The sequence below is a fragment of the Hyla sarda genome, chromosome 3, assembly GCF_029499605.1.
Source record: "Hyla sarda isolate aHylSar1 chromosome 3, aHylSar1.hap1, whole genome shotgun sequence".
NCBI classification, from domain to species: Eukaryota; Metazoa; Chordata; class Amphibia; order Anura; family Hylidae; genus Hyla; species Hyla sarda.
In genome coordinates, this window is record NC_079191.1 from 178,211,176 (window position 1) to 178,226,844 (window position 15,669).

Consider the following 15,669-nt stretch of genomic DNA (forward strand, 5'->3'; position numbering starts at 1 on the left):
CCTGGAACAAGGAGAGTTCCTTTCATCGGCCAATATTTCCAGGCCATCATCGGTACCTCCACTTTGCGGTTCCAGAGGGGCACTTTAAATTCGTAGCCCTCCCCTTTGGTCTAGCCACGGCTCCTCGGGTCTTTACAAAGATCCTTGCGCCAGTGATGGGCCTGTTATGGTCGAGGGGAATCTCGGTGATACCCTATCTGGACGACCTTCTCATCAAGGCTCCAACCAGAGCTCAGACTCTGTAGAATCTGGATGTCACTCTCCACACTCTGACTCGCTTCGGGTGGATGGTCAACCGGGAAAAGTCAGTCCTCCGTCCTACCCAGTCACTAACCTTCCTGGGACTCCGCTTCGACACGGCCTCTGCCCGTATTTGTCTTCCGCCGGACAAACGTCTGGCGCTTCGGGTCGGGGGTCTGCTCCCTTCGGACCCAGGTCTCAGTCTCCATCCGCACTTGTATGGAAGTCCTGGGTCGGATGGTGGCAACTATGAAAGCTGTTCCCTTTGCCCAGTTTCATTACCGCCCCCTTCAACTGGCGATTCTCTCTCGATGGAACAGGTCTCCTCTGTCCCTCGATCGTCGGATTGTTCTCCCTCACAGGGTCAGTCAGTCTCTGCTCTGGTGGCTCCGCTCCCCCCTTCTTCTCCAAGGGCGGTCATTTCTTCCCCCTTCACTGGCAGGTTGTTACAACGGATGCCAGCCTGTCGGGCTGGGGCGGCGTGTTCAGGGGAGACCAGAGTCCCTGAACCGTCCAATCCCTGGAGACCCTTCTTCCGATTAACTTATTGGAATTATGGGCGATTCTTCTGTCTTCTTGATTGGGAGTCCCATCCTGTCCGCGTTCAGTCGGACAACGCCACGGCGTACATAAATCGACAGGGCGGCACTCGCAGCTCGGCAGCCATGGCCGAGGTGACCAAGATTCTCACCTGGGCGGAGAGCAAGGTTCCCGTCATTTCGGCGATTCACATTCCGGGAGTGCTCAACTGGGAAGTGGACTTCCTCAGTTGGTCCTCGCCCGACCCCGGCGAGTGGTCTCTTCATCCGGAGGTCTTTGCGCAGCTCTGCGACCTCTGGGGCATTCCGGACGTGGACCTCTTCGCGTCCCGGCACAATTGGAAGATCCTTCCGTTTGTGTCCAAGTCCCGAGACCCTAAGGCTCTGGCCGTGGATGCCCTAGTGATGCCTTGGGCGGGTTTTGCCCTACCCTATCTGTTCCCTCCTCTTCCGCTCCTTCCCAGGGTGCTGAGGAAGCTCAAGGCAAAGGACGTCCCCGCCGTTCTGGTAGCTCCAGATTGGCCCCGAAGGTCGTGGTACGCCAACGTAGTCAGGCTCCTGGACGACGCTCCTCTGCGTCTTCCGCTCCACTCGGACCTTCTCTCTCGGGGTCCTTTTTTTGCCACCCCAATTTGCAGTCGCTGCATTTGACGGCGTGGCAGTTGAGACCGCGGTTTTGAGGGCCTGCGGATTCTCTTCCCAAGTCATTCACATCATGCTCAAGGCTCGTAAGCCCTCCTCCGCAAGAATTTACCACCGTACTTGGCAGTCTTATTTTCGTTGGTATGAAGCTCAGGACTTCTCCCCGGTAACCTTCTCGGTTCCACTTCTTCTCTCTTTTTTGCAGTCTGGGTTTGAACTGGGGTTGTCTCAGTTCCCTTAAAGGTCAGGTTTCGGCCCTTGCTGTTCTTTTCCAGCAGCCCCTGGCTTCTAATTCTCATGTCCGGACCTTCCTGCAAGGAGTGGCGCACGCGGTTCCTCCTTATCGCTCACCCTCTCCTCCTTGGGACTTGAATTTGGTTCTGAGTGCCCTCCAGGGTGCACCCTTTGAGCCCCTTAGAGAGGTGTCTCTCCGCCTCCTTTCTTGGAAAGTGGCTTTTCTTGTTGCTATCACCTCCATCCGCAAGGGTGTCTGAACTGGCAGCTCTTTCCTGCCGTTCTCCGTTTCTGGTGATCAACCAGGACAAGGTCTTTTTCCGGCCAGATCCTTCCTTTTTGCCTAAGGTGGTCTCGGCCTTTCATCTCAATGAGGACATTGTCCTCCCGTCCTTTTTTGTCCTGCTCCTTCTCATCCTTAGGAGCACTTACTACACAAGTTGGATGTAATTCGGGCTGTTCGGTCTTATCTCTCCATCACTTCTTCGTTTCGTCAGTGTGGTTCCTTCTTCGTCCTTACGGAAGGTCATCGCGAGGGACAACCTGCTTCCAAGGCCACCATTTCTCGGTGGATTCGGTCCGCCATTTTGGAAGCCTATCGCTGTAAGGGGAAGATTCCTCCTTTCAGAGTTGTGGCTCATTCTACCCGTTCTGTAGAATAGAGCCTCGCAGATTTGCAAGGCGGCTACCTGGTCGTCTTTGCACACTTTCTCGAGGTTTTACAGAGTTCATACTTTCGCATCGGTTGATGCTAGTCAGGGTCGTAAAGTGTTGCAGGCGGCAGTGGATCGGCCGTCTGCCTGACTGCTCACCCAAGGGACGGCTTTGGTACGTCCCACGGTCTGTGTCCCCCAATGGAGCCGATATAGAAAAGGAGATTTTTGTTTACTTACCGTAAAATCTTTCTCGAAGGATCCATTGGGGGACAAAGCTCCCGCCCTTTTTGGGATTTTCCTTTGGTTCTCTGTCCGAGGGTGTGTTCAGTTATGTTTTTTTCTTCTGGTTCTCGGACGGTTTTGGGTTTTTCTTTGACCTGTTGGTCTCCTACTATTGCTCTGGAACTTAAACTGACTAGCTCAGAGCCTGAAGGCGGTATATCCTGCTGGGAGGAGCTGACTTTTTTTTATTACCATAGTGTCGCACCTCCTAGAGACAGTAGCATACACCCACGGTCTGTGACCCCCAATGGATCCTTCGAGAGAGAGATTTTACGGTAAGTAAACAAAAAAAAAATCTCCTTTTTTAGTGTATCTGGACGAGTGTCTGAGAGTTGGGTCCAGCACATATTCACTCTAACAAACGTGTAAGTAAAAAAAAATAGTTTTTATTATATGTAATATATTTATATTTAAACCATTTCTGTATTGTACGTTATTAATAAACTTGCAGGGTTGTCTTAGCCACCATTCCAACCATGTTTCTGCAAAATATAAAAGACAAGAATACAAAATTAGAAACCAGTATAAAAAAACAAAAATACACAAAAAAGGTCACTACTAGTGATATATACCTATTCATTTGTAGCACCAAGAGAACACTAAAACAGCATTATAACTGAAAACTGCATAGTTCATCATGCATTGAATATCTGTGTTACGATAAATTTAATGTTCAGTCCCTTCAGCCGAGGGTCTGCATTGTGTGTATCCACATTAACTCTGCATTTCAAGAGGCTGTTTCAGTTTCCCCCCTCGTTTGAGGGGGGTGTTACATGGTCAATTAATGTAAATTTGAGATCTATCACAATGACCAGCTTCTACAAAATGTTTTGAAACAGGGAGATCTAACCTTCCCTTCCGAATACTGTATCTGTGTTGATTAAATCTAGTCTTGAAGTCTCATGTGGTCTCTCCAACATAGAGAAGACCACATGGGCACTTCAAGACATAGATTACATATAATTACAGTTCACACACTCACAGCAGGGAGAAGATCCCTTTTTCCTGACTGTCGGGTATCGTTGGGAACTTATTTTCAAAGATACTCCACTCTTGATCAGCTTATCTCGTAGATTGGGAGCATGACTATATGAGATTAATGGTCTCTCTCTAAATTCAGAAATATTAGGGAAACAGCTCTGTAAAAGACCCCAATGTTTATTCGAGGTGCTGGCTGTCTTTATTTTTTTGAATGTTCTCCATATCTAGAGACAAAGTAGACACAAGGTTTGGTACTTTTTTTGTTTGGGTTCAATGATCAGTTTGGTTAAAGATCAAAGATCCATGGCTAAAACCTTATTTTTACTCTGCAGGAGCAAACTATACGGATAGCCACGATCCTGAAAGTTAGATATCAGTTTAAGAGATGGTTCTATTCTATCAGCCTCTGATACATCCATGATTACCTTTAACACAGCTAATCAGTCTATTCTGCTTACGTTGAATGCCTCTTGCTCCTCAGTTAATTTTTTAGACACATTGGTGTCCATTTCCGGTGACCATCTAACAACGGATTTATATACTAAGTCCACTGATTGTAATTCAGCCCTGCATTTTACTAGCTGTCACCCCCGCCTGATGATACGCTCTTTCCCGGGCAGTCAAATGCTTTGGGTGAGACGTATCATCGAGGCTCAGGATAGAATCAGCTCTTAGCAAACTATTATCTAACGTTAGAGAACGTGGCTCCTGCAGAGTTAAAATAAGGTTTTAGCCATGGATAGACACAAACTGATCTATGAACCCAAACAAAAAAGTTCTAAACCTCGTGTTTCTTTTGTCTCTACATATGAAGAACATTCAAAAATATAGCCAGCACCTCGAATAAACATTGGGGTCTTTTACAGAGCTGTTTCCCTAATATTTCAGAGGGATACCATTAATCTCATATCGTTGCGCTCCCAATCTACGAGATAAGCTGATCAAAAGTGACGTATCTTTGAAAATAAGTTCCCACCCATACCTGACTGACAGCAGGGATAAGATCCCTTTTTCCGGACTGCGTGTGAACTGTAATTATATGGATAAGGGACCAGTTTTTACACATCCTTGGTCTGGACAGACCTACAGGCTTAGACGTTATCTGTCCTGTACGTCTGACCATGTAATCTGTCTTGAAGTGCCCATGTGGTCTTCTCTATGTTGAAGAGACCACATGGGACTTCAAGACTAGATTTAATCAACACCGATACAGTATTCAGAAGGGTAGGTTAGATCTCCCAATTTCAAAACATTTTGTAGAAGCTGGCCATTGTGAGAGAGATCTCAAATGTACAATGTACATTAATTGACCATGTAACAGCCCCCCCCCCCCCCCTCCTCAAATGAGGGGGAGACCGAAACAGCCTCTTGAAACGCAGAGTTAATGTGGATACACACACTACAGACCCCTCGGCCGAAGGGATTGAACGTTTAATTTATCGTAACACAGATATACAATGCATGATGTACTATGTGGTTTCCAGTTATGATGCTGTTTTAGTGTTCTCTTGGTGCTACAATTGAATAGGTATATATCACTAGTAGTGACCTTATTTTAATTGTGTTTTTGTTTTTTATACTTGTTTCTAATTTTGTATTCTTGTCTTTAAAATTTTGCAGAACCATTGTTGGGAAGGTGGCTAAGACAACCCTGCAAGATTATTTAATCGCGCACAGTATAGAAATGGTTTAAATATAATAGATGTATTACATATAATAAACTCTTACTTACACGTTTGTTAGTGTGAATATGTGCTGGACCCAACTCTCTCTCATACACTCGCCCAGATACACTAAAAAACTTATCTTAATTTAAAAATTAAATTTACTTTATATATTATCTGTTTTTTTTATTTTATTTTTATTTATTTATATTTTTGAAATTGTATTTGTATGCATGCCTTTAAATTTAATGGTTAAACTTTCTGCTAGTGTCATAAGTTATTGAGTAGCCCCTTGTATGATTGCCCTTATGAATGTGGCACCCACGTTCACTGTAGGTGTAAACCCATAATTACTGGTTCCCTTGTGGGGGACTAATGTGGTTCTGCACCATCACACAGCATCTCTGCTGTCCCCCAAAGTGGGTATATTGCGGACAGAGATACCAGTAAGGGGAGGGGCAATAGTGCAATTGATTGCGTACAGTATGGCTGTGATTGGGGTTTTTTCACCTACACTTTTTTTTTTCCATTTTCATTCTTTTCATATTTTTTCATTTCTACAATCAGTCATTGGCCATAATTGGCTATACAGACTACTTATTAGTTTCTCGTTTTCTCTTGTTTTTTATTTTCCCAGTTTTAGGAGTATGGTAACTCTGATACTCAATATACGCATGCGTGCGTTAGAGAGCTCTGCTCCAATCATGTGACCCAGTAACTTCCAGTCACATGATCGGCAGCAGTAGAAGCGTGATTGGCCAGCACAATTAATCACATCATTTCACTTGCTGCGCAATCGCAGTGTAATTCTTCCCACGCCAGTTACATAGTTAGTACGGTCGAAAAAAGACATATGTCCATCAAGTTCAACCAGGGAATTAAGGGGTAGGCACCATGATTATATATACACACATATAGGGTGAGTCTAGCCACCTCCCAGCTGTGTTTTACTGTAAATATATTTCTTGATTGATCTAATATGTTTACCTTGATCCATTCTCATGTTATATGCATATGTAATGTTTTTAACATCACTGACACTGCCTCTGGACATCTTGTAAGGTCCCTTATCTCGCACTATATATTAGCTCATGCACTTTGTTATGAATTTATGTAAATTGTTTGATGATTTGATACTGTTTAATGAGTTGATATTGTATATGGCACTCCTTATAAATACCCTGTATTGGTCACGGAGTCTGCTTGAGAATGGTGTTGTGAGGAACCCGAAACGTCGCACTTGCACTTAATGTTCATGGAATAAATCACGTTCCCGTGGATACTCCAGTGTGCTGCTGTCTCCTTTGTTTGCCTGGATATGCTATTGGACCCTGTGACCGGGGCCCCATAGACCTTCTTGCACTTACTACTGCCTTTTCTGGATGTGCTGCCCTCTGCTTTTGGATATGTTCCTGATATCAAGGGCAAAGTATTTTGTAAGATGTATAAATATTTCTGGTGTTAATATAGCATAGTGACAATTTAAACGACAGAGTAAGTTTATATAGGATAGATGTGTTGCTGAATTTTTATGAAACTGAATATTGCGTTCATCTGATAAGATTTTAGTCTACAGAATGCAATTTCTTCATACTCCATTCAAATGTTTCAGGCAGTTAATATGCGCAACAGCTCTGCACTGTGTAAATGTAACCTAACAGTGTTTACTGTTCTTTTGGGGTCCATGCTGGGATAGTTTAAATGGTCATAGAATTGGATATGTATTTTAAGAGTTTTTTTCTTTTTTCAGTGGGAAACAATCCATTGCTATTGATGACTGTACATTCCATCAGTGTGTTCGACTCAGCAAGTTTGATTCAGAGCGCAGCATCAGCTTTATTCCACCCGATGGAGAGTTTGAACTAATGAGGTAAAATTATTTTCATTGCTTCTAAAATCCTGACATTTGTTATAAGAGAGTCTGCAAGGTGCATGGTTTACATCTATTGACTTTCATTTCTTTATCCACTGTTTTGTGCAAGCTTTCCTGAAAGGCAATGATTTAAGTGGGAGCAATAGGGGGACTTTACATTTGCTGCCAAATTCCAGACTTTCAATCCAAAAAAAAACAACATCCTTAGGCGGTGGTGATAGATAAAAGCCCTCCATTTTACATACACCAATCAAAATAAGCATACGAGATGTTTCATGGTTGATATGTGATCCTAATAAAGTGCTATGGTGCCGCAATACAAAACATTCAAATATTTTCTGTAAATACAAAGCTTCCACTTGTAGTACATCTCTCCCCAAATGCTTTGTGTATGCATAAAAAGGTTAAAAACAAACCTAGACAGACATACTCGCCTGCATTTTCAATGTGACTGTTTACCTTTAAGTCGATGTCAGCAGACTCTACATCTAAGCAATCTCTTACAGAATGCCCCAATTTGTTGGTTCCCGTCTGTTTTGATCTTGCCCCAGCCTATCAAACAGGACTCCTCCAGATCGTTCACTGCCTGAACAGTTGCCCTCACTTGACTCTTCTCAAGCAGGAGGCAGACTCCTCATTTTCAATGATGTTTGCCTTTCTCTGATCTCAGAATGTAGGAGGTAGTTTATTTTTGTTGCTCATTCTGAGTTTCTGACCCTATTCTAAGATCAGTTACTGGCCCTGTGATGCGGTAAAATTCCTTTCTTCTGGGAATATCTGGTATGACAATCTCGATATCCAAATCACCTGGTCTCGCCAGTCTTTTCTGTGCTTTGCTGTTCACTTTTAATTTGTGGCCTCCTTATGGCTTCCCAGGTCTTCGCCACCAAATTGATGGCCCTGTTTAGCTCCATGCACATCCAGCATCCTGTACCTGGACAACATATTGGTGAAGGACCTGTCCAGGCAGCAGAATCTGTCTAGCCTGAACATTGTTCTTCTGTGTTGGCTTTCTTCCCAAATCCTCTCTAACCTTCTGAATGACTTTCCTTTCTGGGCATGCTTTTCAATGCCTCTTCAGCAATGGTCCTTGTTCCCTAAGGGAAGTTGCTCTCTGCGCCACCTTGTCCATGCTCACTGAAAGAGTGCTAAGATGGCCTCAATCGGCGGTCCCCTACGTGTAGCTGCACATAAGGTCTATAGTGCAATCCTCTCTTGTTGGAATAACTACATGGATTCTTTAGATCAGTCAGTTCATTCTTCTTCTTTCTGTTGCTCGCTCCTCTGGTGGCTCTCCTCCCCAGCGCTCTTTCAGGGTTGGTAGTTTCTGCTACTCTGCTGGGTATTTTTCTGAGCTACAAGACATTGACTGATCCCATAGTGATCTTTCTGTGATTGTTCCACTGCACTCCTTTTGTCAGTCATCCTGTCTGTATCCAGGCAGACAATGCTACAGCTGTAGCTTGCCTCAACCTCCAGGGTTGGTCACTTAGTCATGTCAGAGGAATCCTCGATCCTGTCTCGGGCAGAGACTCTCGTCCCTGCTGCTTCAGCAGTTCAATCCCTGAATGTACAATTGGATCATGGACTTCATGAGCCAGACATCTCAATCCAGGGGACTGGTCTCTCAATTAGGTGTTCAGTCAGCTCATGTGGCGCTCTTGTGGGTTTGAATCCATGCACGCACCTTCATTGTGGTCTCATCTACATACGTTAACCCACATGGGCAGGTGATCACGTGTATATATATCCTCACAATCCTAACTTGGAGCAATTGACTCCAAGGAAAAGATTCAATCATTCTTTTTGGAATATTAACTCTTAAAATGTATAACATAATTTGTCAGTTGGTTCGACATATAAGTTTCTCCAATCAATCTCCCACCTCTTTATACACCCTTTTGTCCAAGCATTAAATCTCTTTCTTGGTGTACACCAGATAAACTTCAGATCAAGATGTAAAGGATTCAACTCCTTCCTAAACTTAAACTCTCTCCCAGACTTATTAGAGTATTATGCTGTCTGATAAATCTTGTGCATGTGTCGACTGTCCACGTTTGCACGGTCTAATCTGTTTAGACCAACTTTTGGCTGGCTTTAGGCTAAAAAAGTGCACCAAAATGGTGTCTGTATTTGTGGTATGTGTCTTGCCCATTTCTGCCTATGCCCTATCCTCTACCGATAAGCTACATCCCTATTGTGGAATACATTTAACAGCCCAGGTTTATCTGCCTGTGGACAAAAACTCTCTGGTTTTTCCAATAGCAGCTCTGCTTTCATTTTACCAGACCGTCTTTGTCCGCAGACAAATTTTATCTGGGTGAATGTCTCAATTGCGCTGCAGCACACACTTGATGCATTTGGAGCCCAAATTCTGCACAACCGCTGTATTAAATCTGGGCTAATGTTTTAAATTCAATTTTGATGTTTCCCTTTTTAGATATCGAACCACAAAGGACATAATTCTTCCATTCCGTGTCATCCCACTGGTTCGAGAGGTGGGGCGTACTAAACTGGAAGTTAAAGTTGTCATTAAATCCAACTTCAAGCCTTCCCTGCTGGCTCAAAAAATAGAGGTGCGATATTCTAGAGTGTGATAAAGTTTCAAAGGGAAATTTTCATGCTGCCTAAATCCCCAAGTCATTTGGGTGGTCTCTGGTGGCTCTTGCCTGCCTCACCAGCCATAATTGTTAGATCTCTCCTCTCCCGATATCCAAACAGGGAGATGTCTATCAATTAAGGCTGACGGGCAGATAGAAACCACCAGGGACTGTCTTAATTACTTGTGGTTCAGGTGGCATGAAAGTTATGACAGGTTCCCTTTTTAAGTGTCCTTTGGGTTTGCAAATAGCGGGGGATACAGGAGAAATGTATAAACACAAAACTGGGGTTGTTCAGTTTTATTTTCAGAAGGATGCCTATCATCATTATTATAAATTCTTACATGCACTTATCACATCTCAGAAATTTAGATTGGTTGATGTCTGAGACCCTCTATAATCCCTTAAAGAAACCTAACATTTCAGACTCAAGCAAACAGGGTGAGAATTTATAGAAAGTCTGAAGCTTTCTATGAATACATATACAACACGCTCAGCTTTCCAGGCAGAGCCAAAGGGGCAAAGCACTCAGCAGAGCGCTCCTTTTTGTTTTTAAAGGGGGTGTGTAATTATTTAAAGTTTTTAGGTTAACCATATTCAAGAATTTTCTTTTTTTTTTTTTCTTTTTTCATTGTACTATTTATATTTTATAATCCTGAAATCGTGCAGTTTCCGTTCTGGCCTCTAGGCTTGAAACTAAGCTGAGACTTACTGTTCTGTCTGTGATAAGGAGGAAACTGCTGAAAACTGATTACTGTGAAACATGGCTCCAATCACTTAAATTATGAAATTTTAAATTATTTGTTTAACATTTCAGGTTGGTTGTAATTTTTTTTCCCCCTCTACAGGTTAGAATCCCCACACCACTGAACACAAGCGGCGTCCAGGTCATTTGTATGAAGGGAAAAGCCAAGTACAAGGCCAGTGAAAATGCCATAGTCTGGAAGTAAGTGATTATAAATTCAATATTTCAGTTGTACCCTTATATTACTATTTGCATCTTGGTAAAATAGCAACAAGATTGGTTTCCAAGTTTTCCAAGAGTTCAATTCGTACCTGTCATATCACAGAAAAAAACAAGGCTTATGTTACTAACTAGCTCATGCGTATTCTTCCCATGGTGGTTTTTTAAGGCGTCTTATCTACTGTATTTGGCTCCCAAAGCCCTGTGTTTTTCTCACTTGTTCTAGCATCCACTGCTTGAAGGGGAGGGGGTGTCCAAGGCAAGCACGGAGCCCTTCCTCCCCTCCCTCCCTCTTTCCCTGGCCATTCAAAGGACTTTGTCTTAGCCCATGCTTTAGCGACAGAATTATGTTCTGGACAGTTTTGGGACCCCCAGTGGGGTGTGGTTGTTTTTTGTCTTTTTATTATAAGCCATGATTTCTATAAAAAAAGAAAAAAAATTTCAGTATATTAGTAAGGTTAATGTGTTGCTAAGATGTACATAATATAAAAAGTGTTGATTCTGACACTGCCTAATTATGTTAAATGTGTAGAATCTAACAAAAGGCATTGAATAATTTACAACAGGGGTCTTAAACTGTACCCCTCCAGATATTGCAAAACTTCAACTCCCAGCGTTCCCGACAGCCGTTAGCTGCAGCAAGTGCAGTTTGAGACCCCTGATTTACAAGGATCTCAGTTATACTGTAGCTCAGGCCAAATCTAATGGCTGCCAATGGAGAAGGAAGCAAATTGTGGAAGATGAAGTAGGTCAGCTTAAAATATATGAAAGAGAGATTTATTTTGACTGGTGTACTACGAGGCATTTGCCGCTTCACTTCCTGACTTGACAACAAATCAGTGAATAGTTGATTGCAAAACAAGTGAAAGTCTTTACAATCACCCAATTTTTAATGAGCTGAAATTTATTTTCCCACGTCTTAATATGTAGTGTGGTTGACTTTGTAATCAGCAAAATTCTGTAATTTATTACCCAGGATAAAACGCATGGCTGGAATGAAGGAATCACAGATTAGTGCGGAGATTGAGCTTTTGCCGACCAATGACAAGAAGAAGTGGGCACGCCCTCCTATTTCCATGAACTTTGAGGTAGGTATCTTTATTCAAAACAGCTGGAATCTGCCTACTATTGACATATATTATATGTTTTAAAAAAATAACTCCCTGTATGTTACGAAAACTAGTGAGATCACAGTTACTGTAGTAGTTGAGGCATCTACCATTGTTTGGTACTTGTTCTTATTGACACTTAACATAGTCTTCTGAAATTGTTTTGGTGCAAAGATTGTGCTCAAGTTAGGAAAAACGTTTAATGTATATGACCTGGTCACAATCACTGTCTCACTTGTATAAAGGCTTATAACCACCACCATGTCAATATAAAAGATCTGTTGCTGTAATAAATTAACACTTGTTTGCCTTCTTCCCTAGGTCCCTTTTGCTCCGTCCGGCCTCAAAGTTCGTTACCTGAAAGTGTTTGAACCTAAGCTGAACTACAGCGACCATGATGTTATAAAATGGGTGCGATATATTGGGCGCAGTGGAATCTATGAGACACGTTGTTAATGCATCAATACTTAGAGAGGAGGGAGCAACTTCCATTATTAATGCTGCCCCATCACACTACATTCCGATGGGGTGAACCCAACTAAAAGCAGGGAGGCAAATCTCTCAGGCTCTGAAGAGTGGAAAATGCTCCCTTCCTTTCTTGCTTCTTCCGCCCGACCATTACAGCCATCTGGCTCATTAACCCCATTCAGTCTGGAGGCTCTGCACACGGATTCAGCTTCTGAAAGGTTAACCACAGTTTGAGATCTAAATTTAAAAGGGATCTCCTTGTCCACCTTGCTGCTATGTGGTTTTTTTAAACCCTTCTCACATGCGGCTGCCCCTGACCTTGTATACCACCACACAGTCTGTGAGTGTTGCTGGCAGATAGTATTTCTGAATAGTGTAGTGCTTACCATCATATCCCTCTCACCAGTAGGTAGCAGCGTCATGTTTACTGTGTCCAAATATTTCTGTTTGTCATTAACTATTAATGCTGTCGCAGGCCAGCTCAACAGCAAGAGGGGAAGTGGTGAGCTATGACATCAATATGTGAGATAGAAAATCGCAGTGGGATCACTCTGCGTGGAGGGATGGTACTTGGTGCATTTTGAGGGCTTTTAGTCTGTAACGATTATGACCAAATGTAAGGGTAAAGGTTTCAGGGATTTTTCTCTGGCCCTTTTCATTACTTCTCATCAGTGAGGAAGAGACCATAAGTGTCACACAGAATGTGTCATGGAGTGTAAAGAATCAAACATATCACTGCCAGTGAGCAGTCACTTATCCTAAAGCAGCAAGGATGGAATTCTGTAGCTCCCACTGATGTGATGTGTGGCCCTGTGACTTCTCCCTCCCCCTGTCCCTGTACTCCTTGTGCCGTGATTTGCTCTGTTTTTTTTTCTTTGTGATGGTCGAATCATAAACATAATAAACAGTGTAGAAAACGAAGCAGATGAGGCTGGTTTATGTATTGAAGAAATTGTGAGTTACTGAATGAAAAATGCTCCTTGACGGTTTATCCTGCATTGCAAGCTGCAAGATTAACAGATGTATTTTCCTAACCCTGACACCCTTATGAGATAAGAAATCCCCAATAAAAGGAAACGGACCGCAGCACCACCTTCACTAACCCTGAACACCTGCTGTTAGATAGCCAGGCTTTATCTGTGGAGCACCGATCAGACTTTATAAATCTATGAAATAGCCATAGCATTAAACAGTGAATGCAATCTAAGTTTCCTATGGGGACTTAAAAAGTGTAAAATAAGCGGCGGGGGGTGAACTGTAAAAAAGCAGACACTTTTCAGTTCTATGGCATACAGGGCACACTGTAAGCAGAGAGACTCTGAACGGCATGCAGGTGAGCAGAAGTGAACTCTGGCCTCCATCTTAGTTGATCTGGACTCCTCGATTGTTCTGTGTAGGTCCTGAACCCACTAGCTACTGTTTTGTGTTTGTTTTTTTTGTGCCCAATGCAAGAGATTAGTGTCCAGGTTCGGCTGCCTTGGTGAGATGGCCAGAACTTTTTTTCATTGCCGCATCAAAGTAGTCTTTCTGATGGGCTCTCTACATAATTTGGTGATTAACCTGCTACACTTCTTGCACAGCTTATGTTACCTTGATTAATGATCATGATCTCACTCTAAAAGACTATTTATGGAACATTATCTCAAAATACTAAAACTATTAAAAGATGTTATTTTTCAAAAGTATATGCCCAACCACCTAAACCTAAGTTTAATTCTGAAAGCCATCACTCTGTACCCTCCCAAAGGATTCCTAAATCACTGGCCCCACAATCCTATGGGGGAGATTTATCAAAACTTGTGCACAGGAAAGGTGGGCCATAGCAACCAGACTGCTGCTTTTATTTTTCAGAAGAGGCCTTTTTTATTTATTGTTTTATAAATGAATTTGATTAGTTACTATGGGCAACTGGTCAATTTTTCCTCTGCACAGATTTTGACAATTATACCTGCACCAAAATTTTCCACAGCACTTTACAATCAGGAATTGCACACTTAGGCTAAGTTTACACTTGTTTTTTTTTTTTTTTTTTTTTTTTTTGTGGCCCTAAAAAAAAGCAAGGAAAAAAAACACCACAGCATTTTCCTGTGTTTGGCGTTTTTTTTTCTTGCGTTCTTTCTGGCATTGTTTTGCCCTTTTGAGTGGAAATTGCATTTTTTGGCCCATTTTATAAAAAAGGTATGCAGTAGTGATGGGGAATAAAATGTATTTAACAGGGATCAATTTATGTGGGAGGGCAGGGCACTAAAAATGTAGCCGACAATAATAAAAAAGTAGTGTGTGTGTGTGTGTGTGTGTGTGTGTGTGTGTGTTTTTTTTTTTTAAGGTAGTACTACTACTCTCAGCATGGAACACATAATATAATAGACAGATCGCCCCAGGTGTCACTCCTGACACCCGCTGCGATCGTCTTATCTATAGCAGAGATGCAGAGCGGCTCTACAGCAGTCCACATCTCTGCACTATACTCCAGGTTGGCCAGTGATGTGTTCACCTCACTCGCTCATATTTTCCGCCCAGAGTGGTGATTTGCCGGATGGTGGCAGCCAATCCCCGCTCTCAGCGGGAAATATGAATAAGTGAGTGGCCGGCTGGAGTACAGAGCAGAAATGCAAGCGCAGGAGAAAGCCGCCCCGCATCTCAGGGATGAAGGATGATCGCAGCAGGTGTCAGGAGTGACACCTGCTGTGATCTGTCCTTAACTGCAGGTACGCTGTTTTCTGGTCCCCTGCACTGCTGTAAATATTGACCTATTTTTATTTCCCACAGAGAGTTGTGATTGGCTGGAACCATCTGGCCAATCACAGCTCTGTGGGAAATGTGAATGTGTGTATATATATATATATGTATATATATGTGTGTGTGTGTGTGTGTGTGTGTATGTGTATTATATAGCAGTGCAGGGAACCATAGAAGAGTGGCCAGCCGCATCTATACATTATACAGGAGGATCACAACGATTGTCAGAAGTGACACCCTGGGCGATCTGTCAATTAGTACTGGTACTACTACACCATCATGGAACAGTGTGTTCTATGCTGAGTAGTAGTAGTACTAACTAAATTGGAGAAAACACACACACACTACATTTTTTATTATTGTCGGCTACATTTTTAATGCCCTGCCTGCACACATAAATTGATCCCTGTTTAAAAATGTATTAAAAAAAAAAGATACATTTTGTTAAATACAATTTTTTTCCTTCACTACTGTGTTTTTATTTAATGGTACCCTAGGAAATGTTAACAAAAAGGTATCTCCATCAATTTTTTGGATCGCTAAAATCCCCCCAAAAAATTAAAGCTGCCTGCAAAAATGCCAAAGTTAAAACCCACGTCGTGTTTTTTTTTTTTTTTTTTATAACTCCCCTAGACTTCTATGGGAGAAAAAACGCCACGATTTCAGGGGAAAAAAACA

General features: G+C 42.6%; 1 protein-coding gene across 1 annotated transcript in view; it reads left to right on the forward strand.

The window, feature by feature from the left end:
- Positions 1-13,173, forward strand: part of AP2M1 (adaptor related protein complex 2 subunit mu 1) — a gene marked incomplete in the record, with an annotated part of 35,696 nt that extends 22,523 nt beyond the window's left edge. Inside the window, 5 exon segments of the mRNA XM_056565612.1 lie at positions 6,989-7,108; positions 9,552-9,687; positions 10,560-10,657; positions 11,652-11,763; positions 12,106-13,173. Coding sequence (XP_056421587.1) covers positions 6,989-7,108; positions 9,552-9,687; positions 10,560-10,657; positions 11,652-11,763; positions 12,106-12,240 — 601 coding nt within the window.
- Positions 13,174-15,669: the final 2,496 nt, after the last annotated feature.